General features: G+C 40.3%; 1 protein-coding gene across 1 annotated transcript in view; it reads right to left on the minus strand.

Annotated features, from left to right (window-relative positions):
- The window catches only part of vwce.L (von Willebrand factor C and EGF domains L homeolog), a 51780-nt gene that overhangs the window by 28370 nt on the left and 2265 nt on the right, over positions 1 to 21145 (minus strand). The window contains exons 2-8 of the mRNA XM_041589940.1: positions 15266 to 15360; positions 14676 to 14765; positions 14556 to 14597; positions 11434 to 11553; positions 10038 to 10202; positions 7784 to 7909; positions 5577 to 5693 (exon numbers count right to left, since the gene is read on the minus strand). Coding sequence (XP_041445874.1) covers positions 5577 to 5693; positions 7784 to 7909; positions 10038 to 10202; positions 11434 to 11553; positions 14556 to 14597; positions 14676 to 14765; positions 15266 to 15360 — 755 coding nt within the window. The remainder of the gene's footprint in view (positions 1 to 5576; positions 5694 to 7783; positions 7910 to 10037; positions 10203 to 11433; positions 11554 to 14555; positions 14598 to 14675; positions 14766 to 15265; positions 15361 to 21145) is intronic.

Here is a 21145-nt window from a genome sequence, read left to right on the forward strand (position 1 = left end):
GATAACAATCGCCTAACGCGGTTTTCGGGAATGGATCCCTTAATCATAGGCTTCTTCACATCACTGGTGCTCGCCAATTCCTGACGAAGAGACCAGACAGCCGGGCTTTGCACGCACATAACTACTATATAGATCAGGGGTCCCCAACCTTTTTTACTCGTGAGCCACATTTAAATGTAAAAAGAGTTGGAGAGCAACACAAGCATGAAAAAATCCATGAGGATGTCAAATAAGAGCTTTGATTGGCTGTTTGGTAGCCCCTATATGCACTGGTAGCCTACAGGAGGCTCTGTTTGGCAGTACACCTGGTTTTTATACAACCAAAACTTGCCTCCAAGCCTGGAATTCAAAAATAAGCACCTGCTTTGAGGCCACTGGGAGCAACATCCAAGGGGTTGGTGAGCAACATGTTGCTCGCGAGCTACTGGTTGGGGACCACTGATATAGATAGATGTCAGGTGCAGCAGCCATCTTGCCAAATTTTTCTCCCTGCCAACAGCAATCGGCAAGCACCAGCTACAGCCTACAGAGTGCAGACAGTGGACGTTAAAATAATTTTTTTTTTAAAATTACAAAAAAAAAACATGGGCCCCTGACCACTATGGCCCCTAGGCTATCGCTTAGGCATTATTCCACTCCTGAGGATAATGTATATTTTATTGTGAAGGGCATCTCTACTGTAAAGGAGAAGCTGAGCCTGTCTGTAGATTCTGCCCTGTTGTGTTTCACCTTAAACTACTTTATCTCATTTCAAAAGTCTCTGGTCCATTAAAATGCTGTGAGAAATTCTGAGCTTTGTATTCCTTTAAAAGCATAATGCCCATTCAAATTAGTTTTTAGTGCGGAGTAGGCAGAAGTAGTCCCTGGGACAATTTAAAATTAGGGGCCCATTTACTAAACTTCGGATTTCCTTTTTTTTTCGAGATTTATTACTAGGGATGTCGCGGACTGTTCGCCAGCGAACTAATTCGCGCGAACATCGACCGTTCGCGTCCGCCGAATGTTCGCGAACGTCGCGCGACGTTCGCCAATTTGGGTTCGCCTTAGCTGGCGCTTATTTTTGCCCTCTCACCCCAGAGCAGCAGATACATGGCAGCCAATCAGGAAGCTCTCCCTCCTGGACCACCCCCACACCCCCTGGACCACTCCCCTTCCATATATAAACTGAAGCCCTGCAGCGTTTTTTCATTCTGCCTGTGTGTGCTTGGAAGAGCTAGTGTAGGGAGAGAGCTGTTTAGTGATTTGAGGGACAGTTGATAGTAACTTTGCTGGCTAGTAATCTACTTGATACTGCTCTGTATTGTAGGGACAGAACTCTGCAGGGATTTGAGGGACAGTGAGTTTAGGTTAGTTAGTTTTGCTGACTAGTAATCTACCTTCTACTGCAGTGCTCTGTATGTAGCTGCTGTGGGCACTGCTTCTGATCTCATCTGCTGACTGCTGTAATAACCCAATAGTCCTTGTAAGGACTGCTTTTATTTTCTTTTTTGTTTTTTTTACTTTGCTACTGTAAGAGCCCAGTGCTATTAGTCTAGCTGTGTTGGGGAGTGGGACTGGTGTGCTGCTCCTCCTAGTAGTTCACCACTACCAGCACCAACCAGAGTCAAAATTGTTACAAAGTATCTTATTTGCACCTGTTAGCTGTTCTGAGCTCTCTGCCAAAAGCCAATTAAGTTAGAAACTGGTTTTTTTCTGGCTATTCAGTGCAGAGAAAAGAGGGACTTTCCAGTACAAAAGAGGGACAGGGGGTTGAGTGGTCAAAAAAGGGACAGTTGGGAGGTATGCAAGTGCCACCTAGCTGTGTGAGCTTTTTCACATTCTGTCTAAATAACAATAATAATTCCGTGTCCGTAAACATCACCTGAGTGATGTTTTTACAGCAGCAATAATATATTCCGTATCCACTACTGTATACGTTGCCCTTGCAGGCATTGTTTGCCCAGTCTTTAACCAAGTGCCACCTAGCTGTGTGAGCTTTTTCACATTCCGTGTCCAGAAACATCACCTGAGTGACGTAGTGGGATTTCTGCCCTTTACAGCACAAAACGCAGCGCTGTGTCAACAATGTATTTTTCAGATACATTTTTGCCCTTGATCCCCCTCTGGCATGCCACTGTCCAGGTCGTTGCACCCTTTAAACAACTTTAAAATCATTTTTCTGGCCAGAAATGTCTTTTCTAGCTTTTAAAATTCGCCTTCCCATTGAAGTCTATGGGGTTCACGACGTTCGCGAACCGTTCGCATTTTTGACGCAAGTTCGCGAATATGTTCGCGAACATTTTTTCCGCCGTTCGCTACATCCCTATTTATTACAGAGGTGGTTCATCTTGAAGTTAACTTTTAGTATGTTATTGAATGGCTAATTCTAAGCAACTTTTCAATTGGTCTTCATTTTCTCTTTTTTTTTTTATAGTTTTTCAATTATTTGCCTTTTTCTTCTGATTCTTTCCGGCTTTCAAAAGGAGGTCACTGACCCCATCTAAAAAACAAATGCTCTGTAAGGCTACGAATTTATTGTTATTGCTACTTTTATTATTCATCTTTCTATTCCGGCCTTCTCTTATTCATGTTCCAATCTCTTATTCAAATCAATGCATGGTTGCTAGGGTAATTTGTACCCTAGCAACCAGATTGCTGAAACTGCAAAGTGGAGAGCTTCTAAATAAAAAGCTAAACAACTTAAAACCACAAATAATAAAAAAATTGGGGGGGAAAACGGCAAACGTGTACATCATACTAAGAAGAAATGTAATGGTGTGCAACCTCTTTAGATGTAAAAACCACAAAAAACGTTAATACAAAAGTTTGACAAGTAAAAAATGTCGAGGTCCCATAAAAGTCAATGGTACTGTGCTAGTCCTTTTGGACATTTTTTTTTTTTTTTTTTTTTTTTGCTAGTAGTTGTCTGAACAAAGTTTTTCAAGATATTCGTATTTTTTCTGGATCATTCAGCAATTTTTTCTTTGTATTCTGATCTTTTAATAACTTTCATGTCATTCATGGTTTTAGAAAAATAGAGTTTAATTGTGATATCAAAAATCTCTAATATCACTAAGATTGAACTATTAATAAACGGGCATCGTGGGGGCACATTTACTAAGGGTCGAATATCGAGGGTTAATTAATCCTCGATATTTAACCATCGAAGTTAAATCCTTCGACTTTGAATATCGAAGTCGAAGGATTTACCGCAATCGGACGATCGAAGGAAAAATCGATTCGAAGGATTTTAATCCATCGATCGAACAATTTTCCTTCGATCAGAAATTGTCTACAAAGCCTATGGGGACCTTGCCGATAGGCTAACATTGGAGCTTGGTAGGTTTTAGGTGGCGAAGTAGGTGGTCGAAGTTTTTTTTAAAGAGACAGTACTTTGACTATCGAATGGTCGAATAGTCGAATGATTTTTAGTTCGAATCGTTCGATTCGAAGTCGAAGGTCGAAGTAGCCAATTCGATGGTCGAAGTAGCCAAAAAGTTTTCTTATTCTATTCCTTCACTCGAGCTAAGTAAATGTGCCCCTTAGTGTCCATTTCCTTCTTTTTTTATATATCTCTGGAATTTTAATTGCTGGTAAACTGATTTACCCTAGCAACCATGCAGCCGTCTGAAAGTCAGGATAGAGCCTGAATTGTAATATAGAATAGAAATACATACAAAAATAAGAATAACAATTGAACTATTGCAGTTGGTCTGTTTATAAGTTGCTGGGGTCAGTGACCCTGACAATAAGGGACAGGGCACACTCTCAGATTCGGGGAAATTAGTCGTCCGGCGACAAATCGCCTCTTCTTCGGGGCGACTAATCTCACCGCATTGCCTCCTGCCAGGTAGAATGTAAATCGTCGGCGGGATGGCACTCGGAGCGCTTCGTTTTCCAAAGTTGCCTCACGAGGAAACTTTGGGCGACTTCGGAAAACGAAACGCTCCAAGTGCCATCCCGCCGACGATTTACATTCTAGCTGGCGGGTTGCAGTTCAGGGAGATTAGTCACCCCAAATCAGAGCGTGTGCCCTGACCATGAGACTGCAAAATAAATAGTGAAGATGAGTAAAAAAAAGTTGCTTAGAACTGGTCCTTCTACTGTAAACCATACCAAAGGTTAATATAAAGGTGAAGTTTCTCTTTAAACATGAAGCATAAAAATAACCAAGGAAGCAGGAAATTCCTTTTAAAAGTCTTTTAATTAACAAACCTGAACTTTACTCCCCGTTTACCACCGCTTGCCCTGCTTTACAAATTCAGAATAATTGCTGCTTAACTTCCCTTGCCCCCCGGGGTGGAAATTCTCTGGCTGGATCAGAACATTCTCATTGTGTGGCTGAAAGCTAATCTGTCATTACCAAGGATTGTTTATATCAGCTCCTTGTTCTAGAAATAGTCCAACAAACGCATTCAAACTGTGGACAAGAAGATGAAAATATTTATAACACGGGACCTTTTGTTGCATCTGGTCTATTGTTACATTTCCATACCGTCTCCTGATGTTGCTAATTGCCCCGTCTGCTGTCCTTGTCTGTTTATTTGCTATACTTCTTAGGGCAGGGGCACATGAAGTCGCACAGTGACAAATCAATTCTTCTTTGGGCGACTAATTTCCCCGAACTGCCTCCCTGCCGGCTAGAATCGAAATCGTCGGCAGGATGGCACCCAGAGTGCTTCGTTTTCCGAAGTCGCCCGAAGCTGCCTAATGAGGAAACTTTAGACAACTTCAGAAAACAAAACCCCCTGAGTGCCACCCCACCATCGATTTAGATTCTATCTGGCAGGGAGGCAGTCCGGGGAGATTAGTCGCCCGAAGAAGAAGCGGTTTGTCGCTGGGCGACTAATCTCCCCCAGTAGCTTTGTGTGCTCTGCCCTTAAGGAGACTTTCTGTAGCTACATAGATGCTCACAGAAAGCACTACATTCTGGGGGGGTTGTATATTAAAGGAGAACTAAACCCCAAAATTGAATTTGGCTAAAAATGCCATATTTAATAAACTGAACTTATTTCACCAGCCTAAAGTTTCAGCTTGTCAATAGCAGCAATGTCCCTGGACTTCAAACTTTTCACAGGGGGTCACCATCCTGGAAAGTGTCTGTGACACTCACATGCTCAGTGGGCTCTGAGCAGCTGTTGAGAAGCTAAGCTTAGGGGTCGTCACTAATTATCCAGCAGAAAATGAGGTTGGTCTGTAATATAAGCTGATGCTACAGGGCTGATTATTAAATTCTGATGGTAATTGCACTGGTTTCTGTGCTGTCATGTAGTAATTATCTATATTAATTACTAATCAGCCTTATATTGTGACATTTCTATTCTATGTGTATATTGTGAGTGGGTCCCTAAGCTAAGTAAGTGACAGCAGCACAGAGCATGTGCAGTGAATCAGCAGAAAAGAAGATGGGGAGCTACTGGGGCATCTTTGGAGACACAGATCTTTACTGCTAAAGGGTTGTGGTTGCCTTGGACTTGTACAGAAGCACAAAACATAATGGACAACATAATGTAGCCTACTTATTTAGTTAAGCTTTTGTTCCCCTTTAAGTCAAATTCTACCAAACTGGGGATTTCAGAGGAGGCTCAAGTTCTCACCGTAGCAGCTCATCCGGTCAGTAGATAGTTTCATGCCTGGCCCACAGTCACACATGAATCCTCCTTCTGTATTTACACAGGTTCCTTCACATGAGGAGGCCTCACATTCATCGATATCTAGTAGGGAGGAAGCACAAGGGTTGAGCAGGGTTTATCAGTAAAGATGCATTTAACACATGAAACGATGCCGTTCTTGAAATGTAAAATAGAACATTTTTTGTTTGTCTTGGCTATAACAGCATGTTAGCTGGAATATAGTTACATAGTTACATAGTTAAATTGGGTTGAAAAAAGACAAAGTCCATCAAGTTCAACCCCTCCAAATGAAAACCCAGCATCCATACACACACCCCTCCCTACTTTTAATTAAATTCTATATACCCATATCTATACTAACTATAGAGCTTAGTATCACAATAGCCTTTGATATTATGTCTATCCAAAAAACCATCCAAGCCATTCTTAAAGGCATAAACTGAATCAGCCATCACAACATCACCCGGCAGTGCATTCCACAATCTCAATGTCCTGACTGTGAAGAACCCCATATGTTGCTTCAAATGAAAGTTCTTTTCTTCTAGTCTAAAGGGGTGGCCTCTGGTACGGTGATCCACTTTATGGGTAAAAAGGTCCCCTGGTATTTGTCTATAATGTCCTCTAATGTACTTGTAAAGTGTAATCATGTCCCCTCGCCTTTTTTCCAGAGAAAACAACCCCAACCTTGACAGTCTCCCCTCATAATTTAAGTCTTCCCTCCCTCTAACCAGTTTAGTTGCACTTAGTCTCTGCACTCTCTCCAGCTCATTTATATCCCTCTTAAGGACTGGAGTCCAAAACTGCACTGCATACTCCAGATGAGGCCTTACCAGGGACCTATAAAGAGACATAATTATGTTTTCATCCCTTGAGTTAATGCCCTTTTTTATGCAAGAAAGAACTTTATTTGCTTTAGTAGCCACAGAATGACACTCCCAGAATTAGACAACGTGTTATCTACAAAGACCCCTAGATCTTTCTCATTTAAGGAAACTCCCAACACACTGCCATTTAGTGTATAACTTGCATTTATATTATTTTTGCCAAAGTGCATAACCTGCATTTATCAACATTGAACCTCATTTTCCAGTTTGCTTTTATTGTAGAATTGACGGAATTAACACAAGCTAAGACACAATAACAGGGTCATAGGTTCTATGTTTTACTTGGCTCATTTTAGGTTTCCCTTTGATCAGTGCCTTGGGTGTTGTCTGGCAACATGGAAATGTCAAAGCTGCCCGGCACACTTATTATTTGTATTATAGCTCAGGGTTGCCATGATACTTACGACAGCCAGTAGCGCATTACGTTTTAGGTTGAATCCGCAAGATCAACCCTTATTTACCTTCTGGGTTTCTCTAGCAAAGTCCTCCTGGTTATTATGTCTACCAGAAAACTGCAGCCAATGGCTGTTTCATTCAGCCTATGACTAAGGGGCAGAATTATCAAGGGTCAAATTGAAAAATAGAATTTAGAATTTCAATGTTCGAGTTTTTTTATGGCCAAAACTGTAAAATTAATCTAGGGAATTCTTCCAGTTCGATTCGAGTTTTTTTTTCTAAAATTCAAATTTGATTTTCAATATTTATCATACACTGGCCTTTTAAGAACTCAAAACTGCTGTTTTAATTAATGGGAGACATCCTGGGATCAATGTAGAATTGTTTGCAGCCTTCCTGACATTCAAGTTTTTTTCAGAGAAAAAACTAGGATCAAGTTTTTAAAACTCAAATAGAATTTGATTCGAATTCGATTCGAGTTTTCGGGTTGATCCTACTCAAATTTTGGAAATTCGATTTTTTTAATAAATTTCGATTGATCCAAATTACCCTAGCAACCATGCATTGATTTGAATAAGAGGCTGGAATATAAATAGGAGAGGCCTAAATAGAATATGAGTAATAATAAGTAGCAATAACAATACATTTGTATCCATACAGAAAATTTGTTTTTAGTTGGGGGTCAGAAGAAGGTGGCAAATAATTCAAATGTATAACGAAGGCCAATTGAAAAGTTGCTTAGAATTAGCCATTTTATAACATACTAAATTTTAACTTAAAAGTGAACCCTTACTGCACTACGGCAAAAAGATTTGGAATAAAGTAAGAGCACTCAGAGTGCAAACTGAGAATATATATAGTGTCCTGCAGGTTGGGATGCCATGTTTTTACCTGTACAGGTCACTCCATTCACAGTCTCTGCCATACGGAATCCAACAGGACACACCCTCGACACGTGCTCACAGCCACCATCATTGCACATTAGTTCACAGCCATATTCTCCACAAGGGGAAGGAGCTATGAATGAATAAATACAATATAATGTAGTGGTAACAATTAAGAATTTAAAGCCAACCCAGCTCATAAGCCCAGGTAAAAGGTTCACTAGCAAGTTATTTTTCCCTATTGTCAAAGATGTGTTAGTGTCATATATAATGTGACCAACTTGTCATCTAAATATCTTCCATCTATTGTTAGATGATAGATAGACAGACAGACAAACAGACAGACGGAAGGACGGACGGACGGACGGACAGACAGACAGACAGACAGACAGACAGACAGACAGACAGATAGATAGATAGATAGATAATGGATGAATGGATAGATAATACAGTAGATAGACAGACAGATAGATAGATAGATAGATAGATAGATAGATAGATAGATAGATAGATAGATAGATAGATAGATAGATAATGGATGGATGGATAGATAGATAATAGACAGACAGATAGATAGATGATAGATAGATAGATAGATAGATAGATAGATAGATAGATAGATAGATAGATAGATAGATGATAGATAGATAGATAGATAGATAGATAGATAGATAGATAGATAGACAGATAAATAGATAGATGGATGGATGGACGAACGGACAGATGGACGGACAGACAGATAATGGATGAATGGATAGATAGATAATAGATAGACAAACAGATAGATAGATAGATAGATAGATAGATAGATAGATAATAGATAGATAGACAAATAGACGATAGATAGATAGATAGACAGACAGACAGATAGATAGATAGATAGATAGATAGATAATAGATAGATAGACAAATAGACGATAGATAGATAGACAGACAGACAGACAGATAGCTAGATATATGGGTTAGCATGAAATGCGTTGGGCTACATTTGGGGTTTTTGTTATATTTTAATATGATATAATAAACTAGATTTTTTTTATTAATAGCATGACTATAGAGATATTTTTGAGTTGGACACCTAAGAGGGGAAACACTTGGGTGGGAAATGGGCACGCCACTTCCTTGCTTGTGATTTATGTATATTGTTCAATTATGTGGACCAGGAATCAGACATTTATCTGGCATTAGCAGATGAGCCATGTTACCGTCTGTTTATTGAAGGGTCACTATTGCAAGTACAGTACTGTAATACTGCTGACTGAAACTGATTTACATGTGTTTGTGTATAACCCATCTCTTATAGTGTGTTAAAAAATAAATTGCATATCTGTTTTTAAATAGAAAATGTAGGGCCAGTATTCTATCTAAAGTTACAAGTTAGAATATGTACCTTATTGTAATACAGGAACTATTACCAACATGTATGGGGCTCATTCTGGGAATGATTATGTTTAGTGTATACTATATATGTCCTGCTAGTCTGTCACAATGCTGTTCTTGTCTCAATTCCAGAAGTGCGACACGTTTAACATTATGTACTTGCGTAGCATTTGTAGATATATGACTCCCATTAACATCTTCAGTGGTTCCTTAAACATCTGCACTGCAGAAGCAGAAAGGAAAGATTTTTTTGGCAGATAAATGTAAGATGAGAGGCAAGCCAGAGCTCTGTTTCGGGGGTCCAAATAGGGGAGACTACCAAAGGCCAAGTACATAATGAAGTCCAGAGCAGCAGCTGTAGAAAACAGCAGTGGGAACTGCAGAAGAAATGGTGCAAGTAGGACAAAATGAAAGTATGAGGACAAGGGGTAGGCAAATGGGAGATATGGTGACAGAAGAATAAAATGTAGACATTAAAGCAAGAATAAGGGAGTGAAACAATTTAACAAGCGAGGGTGGTGACAGTAGAAAAAGATGGCAACATTTGGGCAAGACAGAGAAAAAAGGTAGACTCGCAAAAAGTCTTGAAAAATGAATATATTAGGTCAAGGTAGAGAAGTGCAAGATGGTGCCAGTTGGGCAAGATGGAGACATTAGGATATGATGCTGAGAAAGAAGTGCAAATTGGTCATGGAGATCACAGTCTTTAATTTGGTGTTGAAGTACATTTCCTGGCATCCCAAAGAGAAGATGCTGGGAGTTGATAAAGACCTATTGCTTGTAAACTACTCAGCAAAGCCCTCCAACACCAGTATACAAGCAATGCTTATTGATTATCTTGTTTGTATCTTCATGTATGTTCAATACACAAAACAACTTACCTGCAATGCCTGTGATAAAGTTTAGGTGTTTAGTAGGTACACAAGAGCGGCCATTGGGTGATATTTGATACCCATAGAAACAGAGGCATCTATAGCTGCCAATACTGTTTTTGCATTGTTGTTGACAGAGACTGGATGCCTGTGGCCTGGAGCATTCATCAACATCTGGAAGAAAATACAACTGCTATGCTATTGAGATAAACATTTTAGCAAAATAACACCTAATGCTAACATGCAAAGGAAGATACGTTGCCTGCATGATAATTTGACAATGGAAACTCCCCAAACAAGCAGAGATCTGAAGAACAATATCAGTGTTATCGGACAATAGGAATGATTGATGGCAAAACTGGGACAGAGAAATATAGGCTTTGTTAAGATCTCGATCAAGACATTCAGTCCCGGATTTGTGGAAAGGCCACCAAGGCCTGGGCCTTGGGTGACAGGATTTTAGCGGGCGGCAACCACACCCACATTGGTTCTGAGACATTGGAATTGCGCAGGAGATACAAAAGTTTGTAATGATGAAAATGTGAGCAAATAAAAGGGAGCCTAGGGGTGCCCACTATGTAAATCCAGCCCTGAGGACATTAAAACAAATACTGGCCATCCAAATGTATTTATAGGTGTCTTACATACTGTACATACATAAAATGACAATTGTTCACTATATATAAATACATTACCAAAATAAAAACATCAGCTAACAACTTGTACTTGTATATGCAAGTTAATACAAGCTATCCGGAACCCGTTATTCCGAAAGCTCCAAATTATGAAAAGGCTGTCTTCTTTTTTTTTTATCCAAATAATCCAAATGTTTTAAAAAGATTTCTTTTTTCTCTGTACAGGTATGGGACCTGTTATCTAGAATGCTCAGAACATAGGATTATCCAGATAACGTATCTTTCTGTAATTTGGATCTTCATACTTTAAGTCTACTAGAAAATAATATATAGTATATAATATAATATATAATATAATACAATATAATTGTTACGACCACTAATTGTATAGGCAACCATACATGGAAGTCATTGGTTCCAATAATGATTCGTTATAGTAGAATTATAGGCAGTTGAAACTAATTTTAGAGGACCGTGTCCTCCCTACCACACAAATATGATTGCCTTAGGATGGTTCCAGTTTAACTAACTAAATTGTGGGTTTAACAAAGGGTTCATGCTCACAAAGGTGAAGTTAAATTCCTTCCGTACCTCCTAGTAATTAGATTTAAATATTACTGAATGCCCAAAAGATGTTCTGGAAGGAATTGCTTTTCAGCTAATTAATGTGTAAGAACTGGAGGCTTTACTAAATACTTACCTGGTTATAGCAAATTATCTAGAACCACTCTAAGAGTTACTGATGAGCAGTCTTCCAAAAAGCCACTTACCATAGCAGGTTCTGCCATCTTTCCCAAGACTGTATCCATGGAAACAGCTACATGATGGAACCCCATTCACCATTCTACAGTTCTGATCACACAAAGCCGATAGGCAGGTGAGAGGAGTACCTGCATATAATAAAGCACAGGTCATTTGACTGCATGTTTCAACATTTCCTTATCTTTGCAGCAAACCTTTAATATATTAATATCCTACATGGGATTTGTCATGCCAAGGCCACCTTGCACTGGCATTTTAAAAGTTAATACTGTAATTACTCAGTCTCAGGCTCACACAGAGACCCTTTATTGTATATCTCACCAGGGGGCTGTGGAAAGGTAACATCCATATCTGTCATCTGAGACGGTCTGGAGCCACACCATTTGGGCAAGGAAGCTGGGCCAGTCTGTTCTGTGATCGGCTGATCAAAGAACAGAGCTGTGGACCTAGAGCAGCAGGGGGGGATTGCTAGTAGAAAATTATGGATTATAGGAAAGTATCCATATCTCCTGTGTCATAGGATTCACAACCTCATAACTTACATATTGGTTATGAGGAGGTCACATGCTTCCTAACAATACCAAACAGGGCTAGCCTATACCCACCTGTTAGGAGGGCTGGTTCCTGGGGGACTGGAAAGTGGGAACCTATTAGTGTTTGGTATTGTTCTTCTTGCCCACATATGGATCACAGCCTGCCCATGTTTTTATTATAGTATTGGGTACTGGCAAGTATCCATATTATATTAAGGGATATTGGGGAATATTGCCTGAGAGTAGCAAACCCCCTGCAGGGGGTCGTAAATGACATGTTCCTGGGTACTCCTACCTCATGCATAAGGTAATGAGGGGAGTGTCCCAGCAGGAAATAAAAAGGTGACATTCCCAATATCACATTGTCATACAAGGAGGCTCCATTTTTTCAGTGGATTGTATGTCCAGCTTCCAACTCGTGCCTCAGAGGAAATACACTGACAACTTCAAAACTTGGTAAAGTAAGGGTTTTCTTTGTGTTTTTACTCCCTTTTATTTTATTTACTGTATTTGCAACTGTGTGTCATCTCTGTAATATCATTTTTATATATATACATATGCACTGTTTCTTTTAAACAGTAAATATCATTTAATACGTTAGTCCTTGTGCTCTAAACAAACTCATTGCCCATATGAATGCTTGTGCCTACGTGTATGAACTCTTCGTATGTGTGGAAAGGGAAAGTTGCCTATTTGTATGTTGGTTAACTAGTACGGCTAGCAGGAAAGTGTGTTTGAATGTAGATTAACCCTTTGGCTGCTGGAGTGCTTGTTAGACTAGTAGGATCTTACCCTGAGTAACTACCATAGGAGAGAGTGTTTTATGTATTGTGTAGTGTGAGTTATTACCTGTTATAGAGGGCAGGGGAATAGTCACATTAGGTTTCTATCGCCTGTTAATGATAGATGGTGGCAGCGAATGAACTTTGTGGGTGTTGGTGTGTTTTTGGGGTGTCTGATGTTAGTCTAACCTGTGTGTAAGGTGATTGAGAGACTGATTGTAACCCCTTGTAGCCAAACCCAAGAGTTAAGTGTGGTTGAGTGAGGCGGTTTTGTGACAGGATTGTTTTTATTTTCATATGCTGTGTTTGGAACCAAGGACTAAGCTGAACTTAAGTAAATGTAAAAAAATGCTTAATTAACTCTAATCTGATTCTGCATTCAATGCAGTAAAGATATCATAAGGGAATAAATCCAGTAACTTTAAAGCCTATAACAGTTATAGAAAGCTACTCATAGAGTAGGACTTTCCAACTTAGTCTTCAGCTATAGGTGGGTGTTGGGAGTGGAACTTTAACAACAGCTTGTAGGGGGGAATTAATCTTCTTCCTCATCTCTGGGGAGACGTTCCATTAGGAAAAGCCTTAGCTAGTGAACTGGATCTGTAAGATATGGATGGTAATAGTTGACTCCAATTCAGGTGACCATTACTTGAGAAGCAGATGTTCTTGTAGGCTCTTCCTTAGTATAAAAGTAATATAAGAATATAGGATAGGATAGTAATATATAGGATATAAGTTGGATTCCACTCAGTGTAGAAGTGTTGGATGGTGAGTTGGTGACAGGAGTGGTGGATGGTTACAGGAGCCTAAAACTGGCCATAGATGTTGAGATTTTTAAAAGATCAGATCCTGATCGTGAGACCACCATCTTCTCAGAACGATCGTACGATCGTACGAATTTACCATCAACTTAAAAGACCAATTTACCAGGAAAACAAAGGGGAGCTGCCTGCTTGGCCCTGCAAACATAGATAGATTGTACTGGGACCGACAACGATTTTTTGACCTGGCCGATAAATTTCCCGACAGATGTCGACCGAAAAATCGTAAGATGTACGATCGTTTGAATACCACTAACCGCACGATAATTTCGAAGGATTGGTCGGGCTTCCCTAAAATCGGTCGTTCGGCAAGAAGAATCGTCCCGTCTATGGGGAGCTTAAGGCAGAAGATGAAGGTCAATGTGCTGAGGCTGTTCGAATGTGATGAAATACTGTTCAAGTAGCTATTGACGCCTGTGTGTGAATACATTTAAGGTGGCGGCCACTGCAAGTCTGGACTTAATGGTTCAGCTAAATGTTGGAAGTTGGAACTAATTGGAGAAAAATTACTGGTAATAAAAAATTTTCAAAACTTGTGCCCATTTGGTAAAGATGGCCATCAATGAAGTATTGGTGCTGTTGACGTTGAAGCGTTACAGACAGTGGTGTAACAATATTGGGAGCAGGAGTAGGCCAGAGGGTTAGGAAGCCTGGTAAGGATTTCTGGTCCCTCTCAAAGCCTATTAGGGCAGTGAAAAGATTTATACTGTGGGGCCCAGGAAGGACTCCTGTAGATTAGGCTAAGCAAGACTTACTATCAAAATCTTATTCTACTGCTGCCATCTTCCTCTACTCCCAGGCTCCTACCAACAACTACTGCATTCCACAGTGTGCCAGGTGAAGAGCAGTAACCCTATTACAGAGTCATTATATGCTAATATTATCATACATAATATTCCTTGATATAGCCTAGTAAGGTAACCATCATCATCTGTAAAATTGGGTGCGCTGTGTATATTCAAATGGAATATTAAACCATATTTTTGTGACTGACCTTTGTCTTCCAAGGCTTTTTCATGTTCACTGGAAAATTCATCTATAATGAGAAAAGGAATCAGTTTACCATGTTTGTCATCAATAAAACCAGACCTGGCATTTCCAAGTCAACCTTTACCTGCACAAGTGACACCTTGATGCCCATCCCGGCAGGAACATACATTTGGAGCAACGCAGAACCCACTTCCACAGCCAAATGAACAAAGGGCTGAATAAAACAGAGACAGATGTTAGCCGTCCATCTTCTGTGTTTAAGCGAGATTTTTAAATCGGGAAATTTTTCATAGTTATAACCTAGCTGTATCCATGCAAATGAAATATGGATGCAAGCTAATTAGTAGTTGCAAGGCCAGGTAGGCTGTATGGGTTGTCTCTCACTGACAGAAGCTTCCCTTTAGCAGAAGGACAGTAGATTTAGGCAAATGTCACACAGCCTTTCTTTACATTATCCTTAGTCCTGTAAATGCTGATTGCCAAAAGTAATGTCTTTACCTTTCTCCCTTGTACTGCCTGCATACTACTTGAATGAGTACATGCATCTCTAATAGGCATATTGCTGTAAGGTCAACCACAGTGTTGGAGTGAATCACTTAGTCTAGGTACCACCTGAGAACCAGACCTCTAATGGTCCACTCTGTGCACCATTATAAGGGGACATTCCTCAATAACCTGCCAGGCCAGTCTGACCCTAGTCCAGCAAAGACTTACGCTGAAGGCACTGCCCTGTGCCAGGAGACACTTTCCAGCCTGGGCAGCAACCTGCTCCCATCCCTGAGTAGCAAACATGAGGTCCGGAGCGGAGCCTAAAAAGAGAAACACAATTATGCTAAATGGCAGCAAATCTTCTAAAATATATTTTGAGCTTTCCAATGCTTACAGGGTATCCACTGTGCCCCAACTGTAAGAGAGAACCCATCAACAGTAGAGAAGGTAGATCTTGGTAACACTGATACATGCAGAGAAGCTCAATTCTTATAGCCATTAACTGTTAATTAAAGCCAGTGATATGTGGCATGGACAAATTTGATTGTTTCCCTGCCAACTAAAAATGCCAGAGGAAAATAAACACCATGTCGCATCAATCTAACTACGTATCTGGTCTGAGCTTTACATCAAGTAGTAGGTTCATCAGCAATTAGGCAAAAAGTATTGAGGCTGTTTTTTGTCTAGCCTGTTTAATAATTAAAGATGAGTTGACCATTTGACATTGGGGGGGGAAATAACAGAATCAAAAATATAATGTAAAATTACTCAGAGTGCACTTTTGAGCATTTTTGCATTCAACACACTTGCAGTCGACTGGTGCAGCAGCTTAGAGACTCTCGGCTTAAAGCAGAGAATTATCTGTGTAAAACTACTAATATCTTCGAAACAATTTTTTTTAAAAATGATGTGAACTGCATAAATTGCAATTTAGAAAAGGTTTTTCAAAGTAAACTAAAAGTTTAGTTTTCCATTAAAGTAGGGATGCATTTTTAAAGCAGGATTCCGATTAAGCCGAAATCCTCGTGCCTGGCCAAACTGAATCCAAATCCTTAAAATCACATTACTTTTCATCAGAAAACAAGGAATAAAAAACAATGTTTAACCGTGTTAAACGGTTTTCCTTCTTTTTTCCTTCCCGTATATTGTATATGCAAATCTAAATGGCGAAAAAATTATCCAAAAAAACGTGAAACGCACGTCCGAAATTTTGGACGCATGTCCGAGAATGTCACTTAATTTTGGCGCTGGCACTGACGCAAACGACTTTTCGGATCCGTGTCCAAAATTCTTTGACACTGGAGAATTTTCACCATCGAATTTTCGCTGGAGATAAGCAAATTTATTTGCCGGTGGCGAAATGTGGAAATAAGCCGAGAGTTTGTGACAGGCGAATTACTAGTTAACTTAAAGGTGCACAACCCCTTTAATGGAGGCACAATAAAGCATAAGATAAAACCTACATAAATGTTATCCTGTAGGGGACATTTACTTTTATTCAAGTGCACAAGAACTAAAAGTGTGCCTTAGTGCGGTCAGATTCGGGGAGATTAGTCGCCCGGCGGCAAAGTGCAGAAGCCATGCTGAACTGCACAAGAAAATGATGTTTTATATGTTTTATGTGAGACAAGACAAACAGAATACTGAATAAAACAGCCAACATATCCTATGTAGAGCACTTGCAAATAAGTCAAGGCATTTTCCCATGCACAGAGCATAACGTTAGTGAAGTCATAATGTTGGACACTATAAAGTCCTGATAACCTCACCGCTGAAGTGCTAAAAGTGTTCATACTTGATACACTTTTCCAAGCGAACCCAAGTATTAGCATCAAAGGTTCCGCAAAATATGGTTTCATGATTTACTGCTAATTCCAGAGACATTTGGAATGTTTCACTGAGCATTAGTGCCAAGGCTGAGGCGTGAAAGCAGCTGCACATTTTCCCCTGTGTGTGTGTGTGCTGGTGTATTAACAGGGATGCCACACAAATACTGCCTTTACAGAAATATCATTCTAAGCAACTTTTACAACATGCATTGATTAGAAACTTTCACTGGTTATATGGTTATTTGTAAAGGTCATTTGTACCGAAAGCGGTGTCTGTCTGTTTGGTTGTTCATATTCTCTGTACAGCTGGTTATGACTCCTGAAACAATGTAGCAAAAGACCAGCTGGTGGAATCGTGACACTGACACACCTGAGCAGAGTTTGTGCCTTTTATTACAAGTGGGGTTAAGACAGCAAGTATGTTTTCTCCTCAAATTCCCAACTTGATTGACCTTCAAGATGGGCTTTCAAAGGAGTGGGTCACTTTTAGTATGCTATAGAATGGCTAATGCTAAGCAACTTTTCAATTGGCCTTCATTTTTAATTTTTTTATAGTTGAATTATTTGTCTTTCGTCTTCTGACTCTTTCCAGCTTTCAGATAGGGGTCACAGACCCCGTCTAAAAATCAAAATGCTCTGTAAGGCTACCTTAAAGCTGGATTTATCCACCAGGTACTCTTTTATTAAAATATAGAGAGATTCCACAATGGGGTACACAGTCCTCGCTCATGAGTATACCAGTAGCAGTATCAGATGGGGGGAGTCTGGGCCCATTGAGGTCCACACATTAGGGATGCACCGAATCCAGGTTTTGGTTCAGGATTCTGCCTTTTTCAGCAGGATTCAAATCCTTCTGCCCGGCCGAACCCAATCCTAATTTGCATATGTGAATTAGAGGTCGGGGAGGGAAATCTCGTGGCTTTTGTCACAAAACAAGGAAGTAAAAAAATGTTTTCTCCTTCCCACCCCTAATTTGCATATGCAAATTAGGATTCGGTTCAGTATTTCGGCCGAATATTTTGCAAAGGATTCGGGGGTTCGGCCAAATCCAAAATAGTGGATTTGTGGCATCCCTACCACACATACACAACCCCTACTCTAGCAGCCGCGCATTGATTTAAATAAGAGACTGGAACATGAACAGGAGATGAGTAATAAAAAGTAACAAATACCAATACATTTGTAGCCTTACAGAGCACTTGTTTTTTTGGTGGTGGCAGATGGGGAGATTAGTCGCCCATCGGCAAGTCTATTCTACTGCGGGTGACTAATCTCCTGGTACTGCCTTCCCGCTGGCAACAATATGAATCGTCAGCGTTATCTATTCAGATTTCCAAAGTTGCCTCGTGAGGCGACTTCTGAAATCCGAAGCAATCCCGCCGGCGGTTCGTATTCTTGCTGGCGGAAGGCAGCTCTGGGAGGGGGGGGGGGTCTCCAACTCTGTAACTGTTCTAAAATAATACATTTAGTTGATACATTTCTTATCTTTGTCCCTCCTGAGCTTAATCCCTGAGTTTCTTTAGGGTAGGGACACACTGGGCGATTTGGGGAGATTTAGTCGCCTGGCGACTAATCGCCGCGACTTTCCACGACCAATCTTCCCCGAATGCCTCCCCTCACTATGCGCCTGGATAAAATGAAAAATCGCCTGCGCTAATCACACGCGGCGATTTGTTTTCCGAAGTCGCCCGAAGTTTCCTCGTGAGGCAACTTCGGGCGATTTCGGAAAACGAATCGCCGTATGTGATTAGTGCCGGCGACTTTTCATTTTATCCAGGCGCAGAGTGAGGGGAGGCATTCGGGGAGAAAAGTCGCTGCGATTAGTCGCCAGGCGACTAAATCTCCCCAAATCGCCCAGTGTGTCCCTACCCTTAGGGTGGTGGAAGACGGGGAGATTAGTTGCCCAGCGATAAAGCTTCGCTACTTCGGGCGACAAATATGGGCAAGAATACGAATCCCCTGCAGGATGGCATATGAATTGCTTCGGGTTTCCAAAGTCGCCCGAAGTGAGACTTCCTCGTCTGCCACCACCCTAAAGGTGGTCATAGACGCACCGATAATATTGTACGAAACACATTTTTGTGCGATATTCAGTACGTGAATGGATGGAAAGGAGCTGACCAATATCAGCAAAAGACATGGATATCGGTCGGCTCGTCGATCGGGCTGGACAGAAAATTTTGATCGGGTGCCTTTGAAGTCACCCAAACATCAGTCATTGTTAGTGCGGAATAGTCAGATACGGGTAGAATTCTATTGTTTCTACCTGTTATCTGATGATTCAGCTCTACACATGTGTATTGAAACAAACAATCTTTCTTGGAAAGATCTTTTCCAAGAAAGATCGTAATTGTTACATCTATGGCCACCTTTAAAGGAGAAGGAAAGCTACAGACAGTTTATTACCAATAGATTACCCACAATAGTGCAAGCTATGAGACTATATTTATTCTGCAGAATGCTTTACCTTACCCGAGTAAACAGATCTAGAAGCTCTCTGTTTGGTTAGGATAGCAGCTGCCATATTAGTTTGGTGTGACATCACTTCCTGCCTGAGTCTCTCCCTGTCTCACTCATAGCTCTGGGCTCAGATTACAGCAGGGTGGAGAGGAGGGAGAGGGAGATAGGAGCAAACTGAGCATGCTCAAGCCCTAGCCCTGGAGGTTTAAGCTGAAAACAGGAAGTCTGATACAGAAGCCTATGTGTACACAATAGAAGGAAATAAATACTGTGTTTCTTTTGACAGAGGACTCAGAACAGCATTAATTGAGGGTTAACTGGTGTATTTATATAGACCTTTTTGATAAATATAATTAGTTTTAACCTTTAATTCTCCTTTAAAAACAGCTGTTAGAATTGATACAATAGTTGCTAATATCCCCACAGATGCTGCTGAGAAATGGATCAACTAATGGAGCAAATTGTAACAATTCAGAATCTGAACCTGAATTACTGAGCTGCCAGACTGAAACACCAGAGACATGAACATTAAACTTTCAACTTAAATTTTGGAAATACAGTAAAAAAAAAAGATGCAAAGCAACTGAAAAAAAGTATTTTTCTGTTGAACAAACTGAAAACAACTCAAATGAAAAAAGTGTTCTCTGCTGTGTTTTTTTAGCACAAGGCCATTTTGCAGGCAGGTTATCTATGCATGGGTAATCTAATTATCCACTCCGCCTTGGAGGGAATAATACAGGGAATAATGCCCCCTGTTGTAAAATAACATAGAAATGTATTAAAAGTAACAGAGGAGTAGGAGTTCCATGATCATATAAAGAAATAAGGTGGCACAAGTTTCAACAAGTCGCATAACACAAGTGATACAACTGATAATATCACTGAACACCATTTCTAAGTATTTATTTTAAAGGTTGAAGGTTCTATGTGGCTCTTGTGTGTTGTCATTTATAATACAGGTATGGGATCCATTACTGAGAAACCCGTTGACCAGAATGCTCCAAATTATGGGAAGGCTATCTCCCATGCACTTCATTTTAATCAAATAATATTTTTTTTAAAATAATTTCCTTTTCTCTGTTATAATAAAACAGAATCTTGTACTTGATCCTAATGTATAATTCATGCTTATTGGGGGCAAAACAATCCTTTTGGATTTAATTAATGTTTACATGATTTTTTAGTAGATTTAAGTAGTTAAAAAAACCTACAATTTTTCAAGATTTATTTTGCCCTGATGGTGTATAAGCTAGAATCCAAAAATACACCAGATAAAACCTGTCGAGATCATGCAGAAGTCAATGGCAGATGGAGTGAATAGAAAGATGAGTAATAAAAAGTAACATAATTGTGTAACCGTACAGAGCATTTGTTTTTAGATGGGGTCAGTGACCCCCATTTGAAAACTGTGAAGAGTCTGTTAAATAATTTAAAAAACTATAAGGGTCAGGGCACACAGGCAAATTCTGGGAGTTTAGTCACCCGGCGACAAATCTCCTCTTCTTTGGGGCTACTAATCTACCCGAACTGCCTCCCCTGCCTTCCCACTGACTTCGTTTTTCGTAGTCGCCCGAAGTTTCCTCATGAGGCAACTTCGGAAAATCAATCGCTCCGAGTGCCATCCCGCCGGCGATTTACATTTTAGCCGGCAAGAAGGCAGGGGAGGCAGTTCGGGGAGATAAGTCGCCCGAAGAAGAGGAGATTTGTCTCCGGGCAACTAATCTCCCTGAATCTGCCAGCGTCTCTGTGCCCTTAGAAAATTTTCCACTGGCAATTTCCACTGGCCTTAATTTTTTTTTCTTTTAGGGTCAGGGCA

This window comes from Xenopus laevis, chromosome 4L (assembly GCF_017654675.1).
Source record: "Xenopus laevis strain J_2021 chromosome 4L, Xenopus_laevis_v10.1, whole genome shotgun sequence".
Lineage (NCBI taxonomy): Eukaryota > Metazoa > Chordata > Amphibia > Anura > Pipidae > Xenopus > Xenopus laevis.